The 16,952-nt window shown below is 49.3% G+C and overlaps 1 protein-coding gene across 1 annotated transcript; it reads right to left on the bottom strand.

The window, feature by feature from the left end:
* Window positions 1-3,030: 3,030 nt before the first annotated feature.
* Window positions 3,031-11,590, bottom strand: NKX2-1 (NK2 homeobox 1). The gene is made up of 3 exons (XM_066188451.1): window positions 11,356-11,590; window positions 6,542-6,918; window positions 3,031-5,792 (listed from the first exon to the last, which is right to left on the bottom strand). Exons 1-3 carry the CDS (start codon window positions 11,406-11,408, stop codon window positions 5,122-5,124), a joined length of 1,101 nt encoding a protein of 366 aa, XP_066044548.1. The 5' UTR covers window positions 11,409-11,590; the 3' UTR covers window positions 3,031-5,121.
* Window positions 11,591-16,952: the final 5,362 nt, after the last annotated feature.

The raw sequence follows: 16,952 nt of genomic DNA on the forward strand, positions 1-16,952 counted from the left end.
AAAAAATAAAAAAAAATTTAAAAAATTTTTAAAAAACCCAAAGCAAACAAAAAACCCCAAACCAAAATACAACAACAACAACAAACCCCTCACAACCCGATTTCCCTCTTCCTCCTTCCGCTAACAAGAACCTTCACATCGGAGATAAATGCCTTATTTTACGTTTTCATCTATAGGTTTCCCAAGAATTTTTCTGTGTAGTAAGTTGTTTTAAGCTTCAAAACGAATTTCAGTTTCTTTTTACATCAATACGTTTTATACACCATCTTATTTATAACGCTGACCAGAAGTCTTTGAGAGAAAGACAGGATATAGAAAACTTTGACCTTACCTGCTCCCTAATGTGCTTGCAGCCAGAAAACAGAGCGGGGGAGGGGTGTGTGTGGGGGGGTGTAATTTCATATTATTCACCATTTTGCCAGGGGCAGTCGTCTCTCTACCTCATAGAACAGCCGCACTGGGTCAGATGTCTGTACTTATATGATAAACAGTATTATCATTTACTTAGAGTTTTGAGGGGTTTCCCCTCCCCGATGGGGATCATAAGAGGAACAGCGGGTCAGACAGGAAAAAAAAAATTCTCAGCTTTGCTCGCGACACGGCTATGAAAGGACTTAAATTCTTCAGAAGTCAGTCAGTCTTTAACTCTAGGTCCCCTTTGTAAAGGCTAAAGGCAGCGGTCACGAAAAGTTGAACGGGGGCTGCCTTCCCGGCGAGGCCCCTTTACCTGCGCTGCGCTACAAAACTCCTAAAATACTTTTTTTTCGCTCCCCTCCCAGCCGTGGCAACTTCTCTTGGTGTCATCTCAGAGCTGTCTCAGATTACACTGTTTGGGATCTACACTTTCAACACCGTCTTAGGGCCCTGCACTGCCTTTTGAACCGGGATGCAGGCAATGTACTTTAAGATCAGCTCGTCATCCCTTGCCTCTCCGTAGGTACAGTGATACCGCACCGCGCCCGTCCGCGGCTGCCAGTGCCACAGCGGAGCCCGGGGCAAGCCCTGCCGCCCCCGACTCTCCTGAGCCCTTTCTCCCGAGCATCTCTTTTGCTAACAGACTGCTGTGAAACAAACAAAAAAGCTAATAACCCCCACCCTGTTTTGATACGAAGCAGCCCATACGAACAAGACTTTTGCTATTGTTGCTGTTGTGGATGTAGTAGTGATGTGGTTTTGTTAGGGTTTGGCGGGGGGGGGGTGGGGGGGGGTTTGGTTTGTTTGTTTTGGGTTTGTGTTTCGTTCGGGGTTTAGTTCGGGGTTGTTGTTGCTGGGGTTTTGGGGTTTTTTTTCTTCTTCATTTTTTTTAAAATTTTTTTCCCCCTCATCCTGCTGTGCCACTTCACGCACACTTCGTGGAACTTAAGAATGAACTCCTATTTACAGCAGGAAAAAAATGCTCTCCGCGATTCTCCCACACTTACAAGCAGTGCCAGGCAGTGGGGGTGTGGGAGGGAATAGTTATTCTTCACTAGATCCTTTTATCTCTCAAAATACGGGGTGCCTGTGGTCTAGCTAGCGTGTTATACTGGGAAACGTGTATCTCTTCCATCATTTCAGATTTGAATCATGCTGCCCCTCCCCTCTGCCATCCCATTATCCAAGTTCTGCATTGATTACCGGGAGACTGGAAATAAGCATATTGGAAAAAGCAGGAGTTTAGATGGAGGAACATATTTTAATTTCAATTTTAAAAAGCTATACAGTAACTAAGTTCTCATGAGTGTTCTCAAGGGAGACTGGAGACTAAACTGTATTTACATGCCTCCCTCCAAATATCTTCATCCTAATCAAGGCATAACTAGTTTACTAAAAAAATATGATAAAAGGCGGTATCACAATGTCATTAAAAAACGCTATAAAATTGTTAAAGAGCAGTTTGTTTGCATTTCTCCTGATTGATATGTAAATACAGTTTGAGCTGTGTTTGCTCGGTCACTAGTGCTTAATAAAGAGATGAATTCACCTTTCTGTGGAACAAGTAAACAGACTTTAAACTAAGCCGACATCAGACAAAGTGGAAACGAGTTTATTTAATCGAAACTAAATCTAGTTTAAGAAAGATAAGTCAGTGTACATAATGATCCATTACAGTAATTACACCCACCACCAAATATGTGTTTATGAGGTTTTCGAGACACTATAAAATTACTTTATTTTCCCCTAAGCCTATAATGAAAAGTCACTGACTGAATCTCTATCAAACATGCTAACTCCAATATTCGGGGGCGGGGGTTGTAGTATTTCTTGGCTGTATTAACGCCTTTCGGTGCTACTCACTTTTGAACGTTCCTGGGTTTGAAAGAACGCACAATAATTACGTATGAAGGGGAAATGTCGACTTAACCAGAGCACTTTCCCCTTGGTCTAGCTTATAAACTCCGGGAGAAAGTAACGTTAATTTAAAAAAAAAAAAAATCCTCTCGCTTCCTCCGCGGAAGCTGGCAGCTCTGCACCACGGACCAGGAATCCCCAACACTTTCTTCTTTTGGCAGAAATAACAGCACTAAACTCCAGACCCTCTGCCGCCCCCCACCCATCCCCCCGCCATGCTTAACACGATGCTATAGATCTGAAATGAATATTCTGCGTAGAAAAAAGAAAAAAATTCAACAATCTTTGGATTAGTTAAGAATGTCGCTGTATAAATCAGGACATAACCTAAAGAATGAAAGGTCTCGAAATTCCTGTTGATACACGTGATGTGCTCCAGTTAGAAATAAGGGGGAGGGGGTCAGAAAGAATCCGATACTTTTTTTTTTTTTTCCGTGTACTTCCCTTTTTCGCCATCCAGACTAGCACTTGATGTCCGACTAACACCGGCTATCTTGTATAAATAAAGAACTGGAGCTTTCGAAAGTTGCTACTTAAATTGGAGATTGGGTTGTTTCCATCCCAGGAAACCTGTTTTCTTTCACTTCAAAAATATGATTGTTTAGTAATACCTCTGTAATTCAGAGGTGTTTCAATGACTGCGATCGCGTTCTACGGATTTGGGAAAAAAAAAAAAAAAAAAACGAAACCGAGCAGCAAATGCAAAGGAAAACACGCTACGAGGTCTTTTAGAGTGGGGATACTTCTTATTTTGTTACATTCACAAAAAGGATATTTGGGACCCGAAAAATAGAGGATTACAGGGATTCGGACTCATCAGATACAATCTGTTGAGCTTCATATGCTTTATATATTTACAGAAAAGTTAATATCCAACCTCTTGCATTACCGATAACATTTACTTTCCCACCCAACGCCCCTCTGTGTCTCAGCCCAGCGCGCACCTATGCGCACCCACCCACGTGCGCGCACGCACTTTCTCCTCATCTCTTTCTTTACAAACTTCCCAAATGGCTACACAAAATAACCCCCAGCACGCAAACAAACCAACCAACCCCCTTGGATAAACGACACGAAAAACAGCACCCAAACCAACCAACCGAAGCCCGTCTGTGTTCCACCGAGCCGCAGCCTGCGGCTGACCTCCGCCTGAAGAGTGGGGTGGGCTGTGCAGGGGAACCTGCGTGGCCGTGTGTGGGCAGGTGGGTTTGGGTATGAAGAAAATTAAATATATGGATATGAAGAAAATTAAACACAGCCTAATAAAGAAAGTTAATTCAAACTACATGTTGTACACAATAAACTATCTTTTTATTTTGATTATAAATAAGGTGTCTGTACTTCCCTTAAAATACAAGTACAAAGGAAAACCTGGTAGAAATTATCTTTCTTTTTTTTTTCTTCTTACAAGGTATTAAAATTGGACATTTTAAATCGGACTCACGTTCTATACTGACAGCAGGTTCTTCGTAATTTTATTATTTTCTAATGGCGTTAGACTTTTACCTTCTTTCTCCTCCGTGCCTTTGGCATTTGAATTTCTAGTCCCAAATACTTTGCTTTCTCCAACAAGAAGTCGCTAACGTGCCCCCCTCCCCCACCCTCATCCCCCCAAAAATAATCGGGCTAATGAATTCGGACTCAATTCCTTCGCTCTCGAGTTCGTGAATCCCACGAGTTTGCCTGTCCTGTTCAGACGCTGAGGAGTGATCCTGTATCCCGTTAACCCTCTGGCGCAGCTCCCCTTTGGGAACAGGGTCTGGGCCCTGGGAGGGGCAGGGGCCTTCCGGGGTCTGGCAACATCCCGGGTTGTTTTTCCACCAAGAAGAAAAAAAAAAGGGGGGGGGGGAGGGAAGGGAAGAAAAAGGAGAGAGATGCAAGGAAAGGGGCATCGGGAAAGGAAACCAGAGGGGGAAATAAAAAAGAATATTTGTAATGTGTATAATTTATTAGAAGCTTCTTAGGAACTATATTTAAGCCAAATATCTACATAAGTTACAACAGGAAAAGGCGGCGTACGCAAATAACAAACTGCCAGAGGATTTACGACGGGGTGATCAGTGTCCATAAAAAAGGTGGGGGTTGGTTTGGTTGATTGTATTTTTTTCCTTTTCTTTTTACAACAAAATATACAGGCTACTAAAAACTATGGGTTTAGTCCAACTTTTGACAGCATTATACAGCTACAGGTTCACATCAAACGTAAGGAGGAAAATAAAAGCCAAGCCTTTGATGACTCCTCGTCTCCATCCGCTGGCCCTGGCGGCGGGCTGGGAGAGACCGGGGAGGGGGAAGCTGCTTCTTGTGTCTGGGTGACGCGAATGCGTTTTTTTGGGGGGAAAATCCACCCCATACCCCAAAATCTCTGTATTTACATGCAAGTCCTAGACGCTGGCAAAGTGTACATCTGATATCCGAGTCTTCAGACCATGCCTAAAGATGGTCCCCTTTCTGCAGAGTGCTCCATGGTTATTAGTCTGAATATTTTTATACACCCCATAGGATAACTTTGGGGGAGAAAAAACATAAAGACCCAAAACCATCAACAGTAACAATAAAACGGAACAAAAAAAATGTCTAAAAATGTCTCTCTTAGAGGTCCACAGAGACCACTCAGTAAAACGGGGGAAAGGGAGAGGAGCATTAAAAAAAAAAAAAAAAAAAAAAAAGGAAAAAAAAAAGCACACAGTAGTTTGGAGAGGACAGAGATTTGTGTAACTGGGAAAATCTGTTGGGTTTTTTTTTTTCTTTTTTTCTTTTTGCCTTTTTTTTCCCCTTTGTTTAATCCTTTTACCAGGTCCTACCGTATAGCAAGGTGGAGCAAGACATGGCAGTGCCATAGTCAGAAGTAGAAGAGTTTAGGTGAGACAAACTGGAGACTTGGCTCTGCAGAGAGGAAGGGCTGGCCGAGTGCTGTCCCATGTCTGGAGACTGCCCCGCACTGTTTGTCTGGTGGCTCTGATGCTGTCCGAGGCTGTTGCCATTGGTAGCCACTGTGATCGTTGTAGCTGCCTGCTGCTGATGGCTCTGGATAGCTGCTGTGGGTGTGTTGGAGCCTGCTTGGCAGGGCTTGCCATCCTTCACAAGCACTGGCACCGCCACCCTTCTGGGAGATTGCTGCTGCTGGCAGGAGCCGTTCTCCTGTTGCATCTGCTGCTGCGCAGCCTTGTCTTTGGCCTGGCGTTTCATCTTGTAGCGGTGATTCTGGAACCAGATTTTGACCTGAGTCGGGGTGAGATGTATCATGCTGGCTAAATGTTCCCTCTCCGGGGCGGAGAGGTATTTTTGTTGCTTGAAACGTCTCTCCAGCTCGTAAACCTGGGCCTGCGAAAAAAGGACCCTCCGTTTCCTCCGCGGCGTGCTCTGGAGCGGGGCCATGCTCTTGCTCACGTCTCCCAGGGAGCCGAGGCTGCCCATGCCTCCCATGTTCATGCCCGAGGACGGCGCCATGAAGCGGGAGACTGCAAGGGAGAAGGCGGCACGTTTTAGGCGGCTCGGCTTGGTCCGGCCCGGCCCGAGTGGGGCCCCGCGCTCCGGCAGCCCCCGCCGCCGCCTGCCCCCAGCGGAGCTCCGCAGCCCCCCGGCAGCCCAGCCCCGGCCGCGGCCTCGGGGCACCCGCGCTTCTAAATAACGACGTCCCTGGGGCGAGCGGTGGCCCCCTTCTCGCCCGGCCCAGCCCCGGTGAATAAGGGCGATCACTCGCCCCTCGTCCCGCCCGGGGGGACAGCCAAGAAAGTACCTAATGTGACAGCCGCGGCGGCAGCGGACAGCGGCTCCGCCGGCGCCGGGCGAAGAGGACTCTCCCGCTCCCCCGCCGCTTCCCGGGACGCGGCCCCGGCGCCTCCGGCTTCCCCCCTCGCCCGCCCGGTGCCGGGCGGCGCGCAGGCGGACGGGCACCGCCGGCTCTCTTCGGGCCCCCGGGCCGCGACACTCCCGCCCCGCTGGACGGCGAGAGCCAGGCTCCCGCTCCCCGCCACAGCGGGGCTTCCAACCCCCTTGCCCCGCAAAAGCAGCCGCGGGAGGCTGACATGCAACCAGCCGGGGTGAAGAACCGGGCACGATCCTCGGGCAGGAGGAGGAATTTGGGGTTTGGGGGCGCGTCTGGGTTTGAGACCGACTTATGCCCTGTCGCGGACCCCCCGTGCCTTCTGACCGCGGTGCAAGTTGCGCGACAAACCCCCTTCGGCCACCGATCCCCGGGCTGACTTACTTGAGGAAAAGCGGGGATCCGGGTTGGTGCCGTACCATCCTGTCGCCGAAGCGCTGTTCCTCATCGTGTCCTGGTAAGGCGGCAGCTCGCTCATGTTGCCCAGGTTCCCATTGCAATAGCCCCCCATCGTAGCATGGGAGAGCTGGGGGACCCCTGCCGCTGTCATATGGTAGGCGGCAGTCACTGTTCCGTTGTGGCCCATGGGGTGCTGCTGCATGGCCGGCTGAGAAACCTGAGACTGTCTGTAGGCTGACAGGGGAGCCCCCAAGTTACTGGCCTCCATGCCCACTTTCTTGTAGCTTTCCTCCAAAGGACTCAAGATGTCAGACACTGAGAAAGGAGTCGTATGCTTTGGGCTCATCGACATGATTCGGCGGCTGGGGAAAAAAAAAAAAAAAAAAAAAAAAAAAAAAAAAAAAAAAAAAAAAAAAAAAAAAGGAAGGGGAGGCAAATCTTTTTTTTTTTTTTTTTTTTTTTTTTTTTTTTTTGCCAAATATTCTGGTGTTGCCTTAACGCCGATCTTGTTGGATGTACACGTAACCGAGTGGACGAAGTCCGCCTTAATTGGATTGAGTGGAGGCTCAGGGCTGCCTTTCGTTTGTTTTAGCCAGACGCCAGGTTTTAGGCTGCCACCAGAGGCGGGGCATAGGCACTAAAGCAACAAGACAATAGAAGCCTACATCTTGCCCAAGATAATTAGCTTACATGCTGATGACAAGGTAAACACCTTTAAGTTTTACTTGTCAGATTTTTTTTTATGTCTTTAGGAAAAAAAAAGAGACAGAGAGGACGGGAGAGAGAAGAAAAAAAGAAAGACCCCGTGAACACAACTCTTTTTTTTTTTTTTTTTTTTTTTTTTTTTTTTTTTTTTTTTTTAGTCTCGGGGGTGGCAATATCGTGGACGGGAAACGGAAGGCAAAGCAAAAAGACTACCATTTGACTGGGTGAAAGGATTTAAAAACAGCTCCCGGGTGGCGAGGCTGTCAGCTCAGCCTTTGTGAGAGCTGGAGAAACGGGGTGGACTGCCAGTAAGCCAAAGGACAGAATCTCCCTTTTCCCCCACTAAGTTTGGTCCGGAAGGAGCCCCGCCGCCGGGAGGACATCTCTCCGGAGGGCAGATCTTTCTCTCCAGGCCACAGCTCCCCGTGCCCCGCACTCGCCGCACTGGCTCGTCAGATGCCCCGGCCAGCTGGGGCTGAACAAGCGCTTGGGGTTTCGCATCTCGGGAACACTCTATCTCCTAAGACAGTCAGTGCAAGGACTGTCTCTCTCCCTAAGCCTATAAATTCCTTTCAACTAGGGATTATTATTTTTTTTAATATCTCGGAGAGGGATGGAAGACACAAGTTTACAAAATTAGCCAGTAATTTAATTGCCTGGGGAAAGAGACCGATGAAAAATAGGTTAGCGCAAAATGTCGCTTGTTATTCTCAAAGGCAAAGACTCTCACAGTCTCTCGTGGTCCCTCTGAAGCTGAAGCAGCTTTCTAAGGTTATTTATACAGCACGGGAGCTGGATGGAGAAGACCTCTCCGGTCATCTGCTGCATGACCTTGCCAATGAATTCCCTGTAGTTTCCAATAAACTGCAATTTCTGGCACTTTCGGATCTGTTCTCGGATCCGGTGTGAAAACAAAAGCGATCCATTCACAGCCACACGCACACGTACAGACAGCAAGCAGCTAATGTCACTCGGGTCTTTGAAGAAATCTTCCAACGCCTAGTGTCTCCAAAGCTTATATTTCGGGGTGTCCGGGTGGAGGACAGAAACCTCCCCCGAGTGTTTCACACCCCGGCCTACGGCCCTGGCAACCACAATTTAATACAGCGATTACCTGAATATTAAGAAAATTACAGCGAAGGTACAGTTAACCCTGGGACTTTGAAGTGTCAAGTAACTATTTAGTAATTGCACTTGTAAATATGTTTGTGCTCGGCTGGTTCGTGCTTAAAAATGCAAAAGTGCACTTGCTACCCGGGAATAACTAAATATCTTTGTCTAAAGTGGCAGCATAAATAGCCGGTCGCTTTGTGGCTGTGCTTGATATTAGTACATAAGGATCATTTTGCTTCAATTGGGAGGCTCTCATTCACTAGGCAAGAAACCGTTTAGGAGAAAGTAGGTTCCCGTATGAGAGTTAACATCTTTCAAGTGTAAGCCTCAGTCTTGATTACACTTTAGAGCTCTGCAAGAGGTGAGCTTTTCCACACAAATATAATCGGGGGAACTTTTCTTCAATCAGGCCTCCAGCTCTCTTACATCATCTCAGCTGCTTCTTTCGGCACTAGCTCCCTCAAGGCTGAATATCCCGAAGTGGGCTGGTTGTGAGTCTGCTGGGTCACCAAAGGCGGAGAAGGGCGACTTTGGGCTAGAAAGGTGTTTGGGTTTTACCTCTTCTTTTTCCTCTTTTCTTTTAAAACCTTTCAATCTTGTCATTCCAGATCTCTGGAACATTTCTTTACCCCCCACCCGCACCCCCACCCGCTCCGGTTTTTTTTCACTTTCTGAGCGTATTTTTGAGTATGGTCTTTGGTTTTGTTCCTGCACAGAGAGAGTCTCGACCTTGCCTTAGTGGTTTGATTGTTTGGGGTTTGTGGTTGGGTTTTTCACCCCGAATTTCTCGGACACTCCATCCCCATGCACCTTTCATGAGCCTTTAAAAGAAGGGCGTGGATGGAAGGAAAAAAAATTAAATACTGCAGGATCGACCAAAACGACGGCTTGGTCGACTTTAATCAGAGACGAAAGGCTGGAAGTGACCGCGCAATTTTTGGGGCAGGAGCGCGACTCCGTTCCCGTCACAGGGTGCGAGGTGGGGCAGCTGTGTGGGCCCCAGCAGCAGCTCCGGCGGCGGGAGCGGGGAGCGGGGCTCCGGACACTCGGGCGGGCGAGAATCCCGGCCGCCCTGCGCTGGCCCCGGAGCGCCGCCCGAACCACCCTTTGGCCGCCGGCTGCGCCTGCCAGAGCTTATTTATCCTCTCAATCGAATGAGCGTAGGTTAAATCGCCTCCGAAACATTGCTCGGTTAGGTTATCCCGAGCGAGTCGGGCCTTGGCTCTGCGCAGGGTCTGGTAGAGGGAAGCTAATGCGGGAGCGCTTCGTTCACCTTTGCTGGGAAGGGGGTGAAACTCCTGTGCGCGTCTGACGGCTGAGTTAGGAGTAGACCGGCGCCCGTACAGGCACAGCTACGTCTAGCTACTTTTCAGCCCGGCTAGGTGGACACGGTGTAAAGGAAACAGGCCAACCTTGGCAACTGCTTTCCCGCCCTAAATGAGCTATAACGGGGCGAGTCTCACCACGGACAAGGGGAGAGAAAACTTCTTCGCTGGTGCCGTGTCCCTTCACTTCCCTTTTCTTTCAAACCCTCCAGCGGAGTTTCGTTTGCCAGAGATGGCTGCTCCCAGCTTCCGGGGAGGGTGGCCATCCTGACAGAATCCTGCCTGGGTTGCCTTTAGCGATATATTCCTTTACCTGGTGATGCTGCTTAGTAAAACACTCGAGTTAAAAAGAAATGCTAAGGAGGAGAGCAAGGAAGATGAGATGCGTTCTGCCTGGTGGAAGCATTTTCATGAGAAAAGCACGGTTTTCACCCCGTGTTTGCAGAAATGCGGCTACACGGACGTCCCTTCAATAGCTTCTGACCCCACACAATCCTTTTGATAACACTCGAGAGGTGGAAGAATGGGAGACTTTGTCAATCAAATGGTGCCAATCCCAATGGAAACGGTGCCACCAAGACCGCAGAGCGTTTCCTCATCAACTGGATTGCGGGGGCTGGGAACTCAAGGATCAGCTTTTGAAAGTGCGCACAGGGCTCTCCAAAGACAACAATGTCTTTTTTATACGAGCTGCTGTGCCTCCCCAAGGGGAATTAAATATGTTCGGCCAGGCAGAGCTCGGAGGGCAAGGAGGGCAGAGGGTAAGGGTCCCACGCAAACCGCACGCAAATTCTTTCTCAACAAGAAAGACGCTTTCTAGGTGTAACTTTTTGATACGAAGCCATGAGGTGCTCCGTGCTCCCTCTGGGTCAGTTCACGGGTGTGGCACGTCTGGCTGCACCCCCTGCCCAGCGCTGCCGCCCCCGCTCCCAGCGCCCAGGAGGCGGCCCTGCCCGCTGCCCTGCCCGCAGCCGTACAGCCCGCCTTGCCGCAGGAGCAGCCGCTCCTAAAGAGGTCCGAGTCAGAGGTGGCAAGAGCAGATCTGTGACAGAGCTCTTTCTTCCCTTCTGGTCATCAGTCTAAGTCTAAGTCTATAACACACTCATAGTGAGATGTAAATGACCACCTGGAAAAATGGGACCACCGAGGCAGCTTGCCGTAATTCTCCCCTCTCGACCCACCCTGAGCGAGCTCATAGAAACTTCATCTGATTGCTTGTGCATGTCGGTGTAATACACCCTCTGTTTCCCCATTCTCCCTAGAATGGAAGATGTGCCCAGCACACCTACGCCGGGAGGGCAGGTTTCCGTAGTGATGATCATGTAGGGCGGGCTTGTGTCTCTGCCGGCCGCGGGCAGGGCGCTGAGAGCCGCTCCCCGCCTGGAGACACATGCTTGGGCGTGTAAGAAGGCAGGAGTCCTCCCAGAGACGCACCCTGCGAGCGCTACCTAGGCACGGAGCGCTCCGGGTGGGTGTGTGGGGAAACGCCTGTTGTGCCTCATGGGGACAATTCCTCGCCGTGGGAAAGACCCTCTTCCCTGGCTATCTCGTTAGGGTGGGAGAAAACCCTCAATACACCGGTAGAAACCTCTCCCCCTGGCGTGGGAACCTAAGGCAACCAGCGAGACCACCAAAGGCTAAAGCGAAAATCCTCACCCCTCCGCAGAGAACGCACAGTTGCTCCTCCAGCTGCCCAGGGCGTGGAGCATCTCGCAGCTGAGGGTTCTCGGGGCCCCTTCGCCTCCGGTCCCTGGCGGCCCCACTCGCAAAGCTCTGTGCGAGCGAGGGCAGCGTTGCCTCCTCTCGGCTCTTTTCCCTCCTTCCCCAGTTGCTGGAGGACGGCTGAGCCCTCCTGCCCTAGTCCTCGACACCCTCCCCGTCCTGTCCTTCGCCGGGCTGTTCCCGGCCAAGAGGGCTAGGGTGGGGCCAGGTACGGGGTGCCAGGGCAGGGCTCCCGGAGCCGCGGCGGCGGGTGGAGAGCCGCCGTGCCAGGGCGGGGGCGGTGGCGCCCCGGGCACGCCTCGGCCCGCCGGCCACACCGTGCCCCGCCGCGGCTGCCCGCCGTGGGGACCCGCGGGGAAAGGGCTGTTTGTAGGCGTGGGTGACCCGGTAGTCTCCGGTGGCTAGCAGCAGCACTCGCCCCCATGTGTGAACTAGTTTGACCGCCTCGTCCGATATTATCAGCAGTTAATATAAGCCCACCACATCGGGCTTTCTTAGTTAGTGTCAGTACGACTGTCACTGCCGCAACAGTGTCCGCACACACATACAAGACTTATTGTTGCCCTGAAGCGTTTTTGATACACCCAAGACAGAGGTGATTATGCGGAGGATTACTTGAAGGTGGTTGTTGAGGCAATTTGCAAAAAGTTAGCCTGTAGAGATAGTTAAAAAATAAGCATGTTTTATTTAGATACAGAATGCTTGTAATAGGTATATACCTACAAACCGAATCCCGCCGGGACCTATCTATTTATCTGCTTTTGGGTATAGCAATTAGTACATTACATTAGCTATCTTAGGAGTTATGCGCTTTTGTGTGTGTTCCCAGACATGCCTACACACACACATACAAGCGTGGGGGTGCATACCTCCGGCAGTGGGTATGCGTGAGTATATATTTACGCATACATTCACAGTCCTCAACCCTGTCGTCTCTTAAGTGTTTCAAAAAGGAACTCAGCTTTTAAGTGGGTCACCTTGCCGCCCTCCTTTCCCCTTCCCTCGCCCAGGCCTGCGGCCGCGCTGGCGCCGGGAAAAGGGGCTCTCGGCTCCTGGGTGGGGTTGGACGCGGAGGCGACGGACATGGACGTGCCTGTGGGTGCAGAGTGGAGGGGCAGGCTGGGGGTCGCTCCCGGCAGTTTGCTTTATCGAAGACCTTTTCTGTCTCAGCGTGGCTGGCGACGGCGGGGCTCGTTGCTCACTGCCCTCCGGTTTGGTCTCGAAGCCCCCTCCCCGTGCCTCCGGACCACCCCGCCGAGGGCCTCGGGGAGCTGCAGCCTGCCCTGTGCGTGCTGCGCGGCGGGGGCTCCGCGCCCTCCCGGCCCCCTCCCGGCGCCCTCGGGGCTGCGCGGACGGCGCTCAGGGCCGAGTCCGAGGGCGCTCCCCCGCGCCCGTCGGGAGTATGCGCGCTGCTGGACGGGCGACCTTTCCCCCTCGACCTTACCCTGGGGGTAACCAAAGCTCCCTTTTATTTTCAGTGTCACTTCGGAGTTTGCCTTTTGTTCCCCGCTACCTCTTGCTTCCAGGGATACGGGCGGCTCCCCGCTGGCTCGGCGAAGGACTAGCGGTCGCAAAGATATCTCATTTAAAGACGACAATGGAGTCCTTTCGACCAGTCCGTGTGGTGCCCGAGCTTTATTTTCGTGCCAGGGAGAATGGAATTGTTTGTTTTGCTTTTGTTTTTGCAGCAAAACTCGAGGGCAAGTTACAGGAGGGCTGATAGGAACCTCGGCCTTTCCTCGTTGCCCGTGGGTGCCCAGCGGGGCCACCTAGCCGAGGGGAACATATCCGGTATATGATCACGGCAGTCCGGGAACCCGTGCAAGCGGCGCGGCTTCAGGTGGATCTGCCCGCGGGTGCCCGACTGTCACTGATTTCGGAGTGACCGAACGCTCTGGTTGTTGTCCCCAAATTCTTTTCTGACTCTCCTCTGCTTCCCCGTCTGCGGCTTGACCCGAGCTCCCTCAGTGGCTTTAATTTGGAAGCTGCCATCTCTCCCGTTGTGCTCTTGGCTTTTTTATCTGGGCAGGGGCCCCCAGCGCCAGGTGGGCGCTGCGCGCGTTGGCAGCTGTGCGGAGGGCTGATCCGGGGCCGGAGCCCGCAGTCGGCCGGGGCGGAGGGACCTGCAGCAGCCTCCCTCCGCTGGCCGCCGGGGAAAGCGCAGCGCCGGCCCTGGGCCGCCAGGGCTGGCGCTCACCTGGGCCTGGAGACTTGCTGCTGATGAAATTTCACCCTAGCCAAAGCAAAGATCATATAGATGAGGAAACAGAACGGGAATTTGCTGAGTTGCCCTTGGGATGTAATTACATGGATATTCATCTGTTTTCACTGTGCATTTCACCAAATCTAGGGAGAAAGCTTAGCTGCTTTTACTGTTGCTACAGCTCCTCCTCAACACCTTCCCATAAAGGTAGCTCTGCCTCTGAGTAAGATTCTTCCCCCTCACTGGAGAAAGTGAAATTTGCCTGCTCCTGGATCAAGAGGAACTGTTTAATAATCTGTGCCTGTTCCAAGAGCTTGCTTTACAGCAGCACAGTTGAACAGTTTTAAATTGTGCTCTTGCTAGTTGATGGTCATAAATACAAAAGATTCTCACTCAAAAACTTCATTTTGGGAGTAACTCTGCCTCTTCCCCAGCTACTTCCTACCCTCTGAGGTTGTAGCCCATGAATCCATCCCATGAGGGCTGTTCTCAGTGCCTGCTTTGCAGGAGCAGCCCAATGGTCCCACGCTCTTCTCTGAGTGTGGGAAGTGAAGATGCAAGTGCCATCCAGGGCTGAAGCCCTTGGAGGTAGACTTGACATGAGTGAGCTGGCCTGGTTGGGCCAGAGGGACCCAACTGCCCACTCAAAGTAATAGGTGGTTTGTTTATTTGTCATGTGAGCCTTAAAAATCAACATTTCCCAAGTCTTAAAAAACCCAACCAACCAACCAACCAACCAACCAACCAACCAACCAACCAAAAAACCCCCAATCAATGTTCACTCTGACTTGATTTTCTTTTATTCCTTTCCTGGAAGAGAGGACAGAGAAATCTCTTAAGCAAAGAGGTCCATTTCAGAAGCCCAAGGGCAAGCCTAGGGTTGTTTCCGAAGCCCATTTTTCATTTCATGGGACCTAGTGTCTCTGGGAAGATCATGCCCTCAGTCTGGCTAGTACAACTGGTAGGTCTAGTTAAAAGCTGATGTAAAAAGCTGCAGCACAAAGGAAGCCATTTGTAGCTAAACTCAACAATGAACTTTATTGGTCCTGCTACCAAACCCATTAACAAAGATCTACACTGTGCAGCATTGTTTCTGGGACTGGGTTTTGTTAACCAGTTACTGATGTATGTGTATGGCCCAGCGTGCTGATTTAACAGGTGCATTCCTCCTGCCAGGAAAGCCTTCAGTTCGGTTACCAGTTTCAGCTAGTTCAGTTTCAAATACCAGTCTTTGAAGTGTTTCCTGCTGTAAATAGGATCTCAAAAGTTTATTGTACAGTGGGATGGATATATGCATGGCATACATGTCAGGAAAGGCTCTTCTTGAGCCATGAGACCTGTGCCAGGAATTTGTCAACTCTGACAACAACTCCCATTATCTCTAAATCGATAGGTCAGGTATCTTGAACTAGATCAGTTTCCATCAGCAGGACTACCCTGCAATACTCCATCTTTCAAAGAGGTTGCTCTAAAAGCAGTGTATGTGGCTTGCTCAGTCCAGCACCAGTGGCACCTGTATTGTCATACATAGCAGAATTCCTGTATTTTGTACTAGAAATGGAAACGGGAATAGTGAGTTACAACTATTTGCAGTACCAAATTATTTCTGGGACAAATGGGCATCTGTGTTTTTCTGCAACTGCATGCATCCCATATCTTTGCTCAAACATTGTAATTTTCACTCTGCCAAATACGTTTGCTTATATGAGTTGCACAGTCTAAAATATAGGGTGTTTTTCTTTCTTTTCAACTTTCAAGGAAGTTGAAGCAAGGGATTCATCAACATATTTCATCTTTTCCTTGTCCCAAGAAGAACCAGTAATCAGAAAAGATATGACAAAATTGGAAAGAGATCTCTCACCCTTGCAGCTATGTGAAGAACAGAACTGCTCCTATATGAGCTGGCTCTTACTGTAACCAGCTGATGTCCATGTCTTCCTCTGTTGTGTCCCAGCAGCAAACTCTCTTTCCTTTGTTTAGGATTCTTTGGCTCCCATACTTCTAGGGGATGGGTAGCACAGTTCCACTTGCAACCGAGTGTTTGTTGAAAGGTTTACCAGATTTAACAATAGATGGACTCAGCCTTGCAGAACTTTTCTTCCTGGAGTTGATCAGTAAGAAGGAAAGAAAGTAGCTCAGTTTGAGGTTCAGTTGGGTTGAAGGATCAAGAGCTGGGAAGCAAAACCAAAGCTTCTTTGTATTGTAACCTAAAAAAATGCACCCAACAAATTTCTGAAGGTCTGGAATTATTTTGTCTTTGAATTAGAACAGCACTTTCTATTAAAATAGAAATACTAAAACGTATGCTAAAACAAGTCCTTGCTAGCAGCTCTATTTTCTGTTTTCCCAGACATTAGCCATTATTAGCATTGTCGTACAGAAGACTCTCCATGTAGCAGGACTATCTTCTAAATTACTTTGGATGACAGACATAATGAAGTTAAAAATTTCACTCATCTTTGCCCTGTCATAAATGAAAGCACATGTTATACTTATTCAAAAAATAGCTGACCATAGAATTAGGTTCAAGTTACATTTTCAATGTAGAAATGTTTATGCTGAAAAAGCGTAGATACTTTCTGGAAGGTAGTTTAATCATGTAAAATAGTCCATTAATGGATTTTGACTACTATCCAGTTTTTAAAATAATGTTCCTTATAATTAGTTGTTTTATCATTCCTTTATGAGCCTTGCCTATTTTGAATTCCAGGGAAAGAAGACTGCTAAGCTGATATAATGAGATAATATCCTTCTCTGGCATAAGTAAGGCTACGAGATGGACTGCTACCCACATTGGTAATTATACGTGCTCCATTTCCACAACTGTAACCAGAATGAATACTCTACAGCATTTTACTCTCTCTGAATAACATTAACTGAAAAAAAACAAGTGAGTAACTTGTTTACGTATTAGTGTTGGAGGAAACAACCTGAGCTGGCTGTCCTTGAGTTTGTGGAGTCAAACTCATTCACCAAGCACTTAGCACAGGACTAAGGAGGAAGCCACTTTACCACCTACATACAAAACTAGTGTGCCAGCTCTGCCATTCCACAGAGGTGCCAGCTTCATGTTGTATATGCCCTGGGAAGGGATCGAACAGCAGAGAGAGCATCATAGATTTGTCCAGTTGTGAGATACAAGCTTCATAGGTGAACAAAAGTGGCCCTTCCATCCCTTCTTGTCTGTGTGAGCTCAAAACACTCTGTGAGTATCAGAAGTTTTAGGGTGAGAACCTCTTGTGGCATGTTATTAGAGGCAAAGATGTCAATGGTCATATGGGCAATAGATGGGTCCAAATCATCTTCTAGAAATCTTTTCGGACTAATG

Source organism: Chamaea fasciata, unplaced genomic scaffold (assembly GCF_029207755.1).
Source record: "Chamaea fasciata isolate MVZ Bird 193981 ecotype frontalis unplaced genomic scaffold, bChaFas1.0.hap1 SCAF_7, whole genome shotgun sequence".
Classification (NCBI taxonomy): Eukaryota; Metazoa; Chordata; class Aves; order Passeriformes; family Sylviidae; genus Chamaea; species Chamaea fasciata.

Bases quoted from the DNA above. Each gene is read 5' to 3' on its own strand.
- NKX2-1 (XM_066188451.1), bottom strand. From the start codon at position 11,408: ATGCTCCACGCCCTGGGCAGCTGGAGGAGCAACTGTGCGTTCTCTGCG. The intron at 6,919-11,355 runs GTGAGGATTTTC...TTTTTTCCCCAG, and splicing joins TGTGCGTTCTCTGCGGAGGG to CCGCCGAATCATGTCGATGA. The intron at 5,793-6,541 runs GTAAGTCAGCCC...TCTCCCTTGCAG, and splicing joins GGATCCCCGCTTTTCCTCAA to TCTCCCGCTTCATGGCGCCG.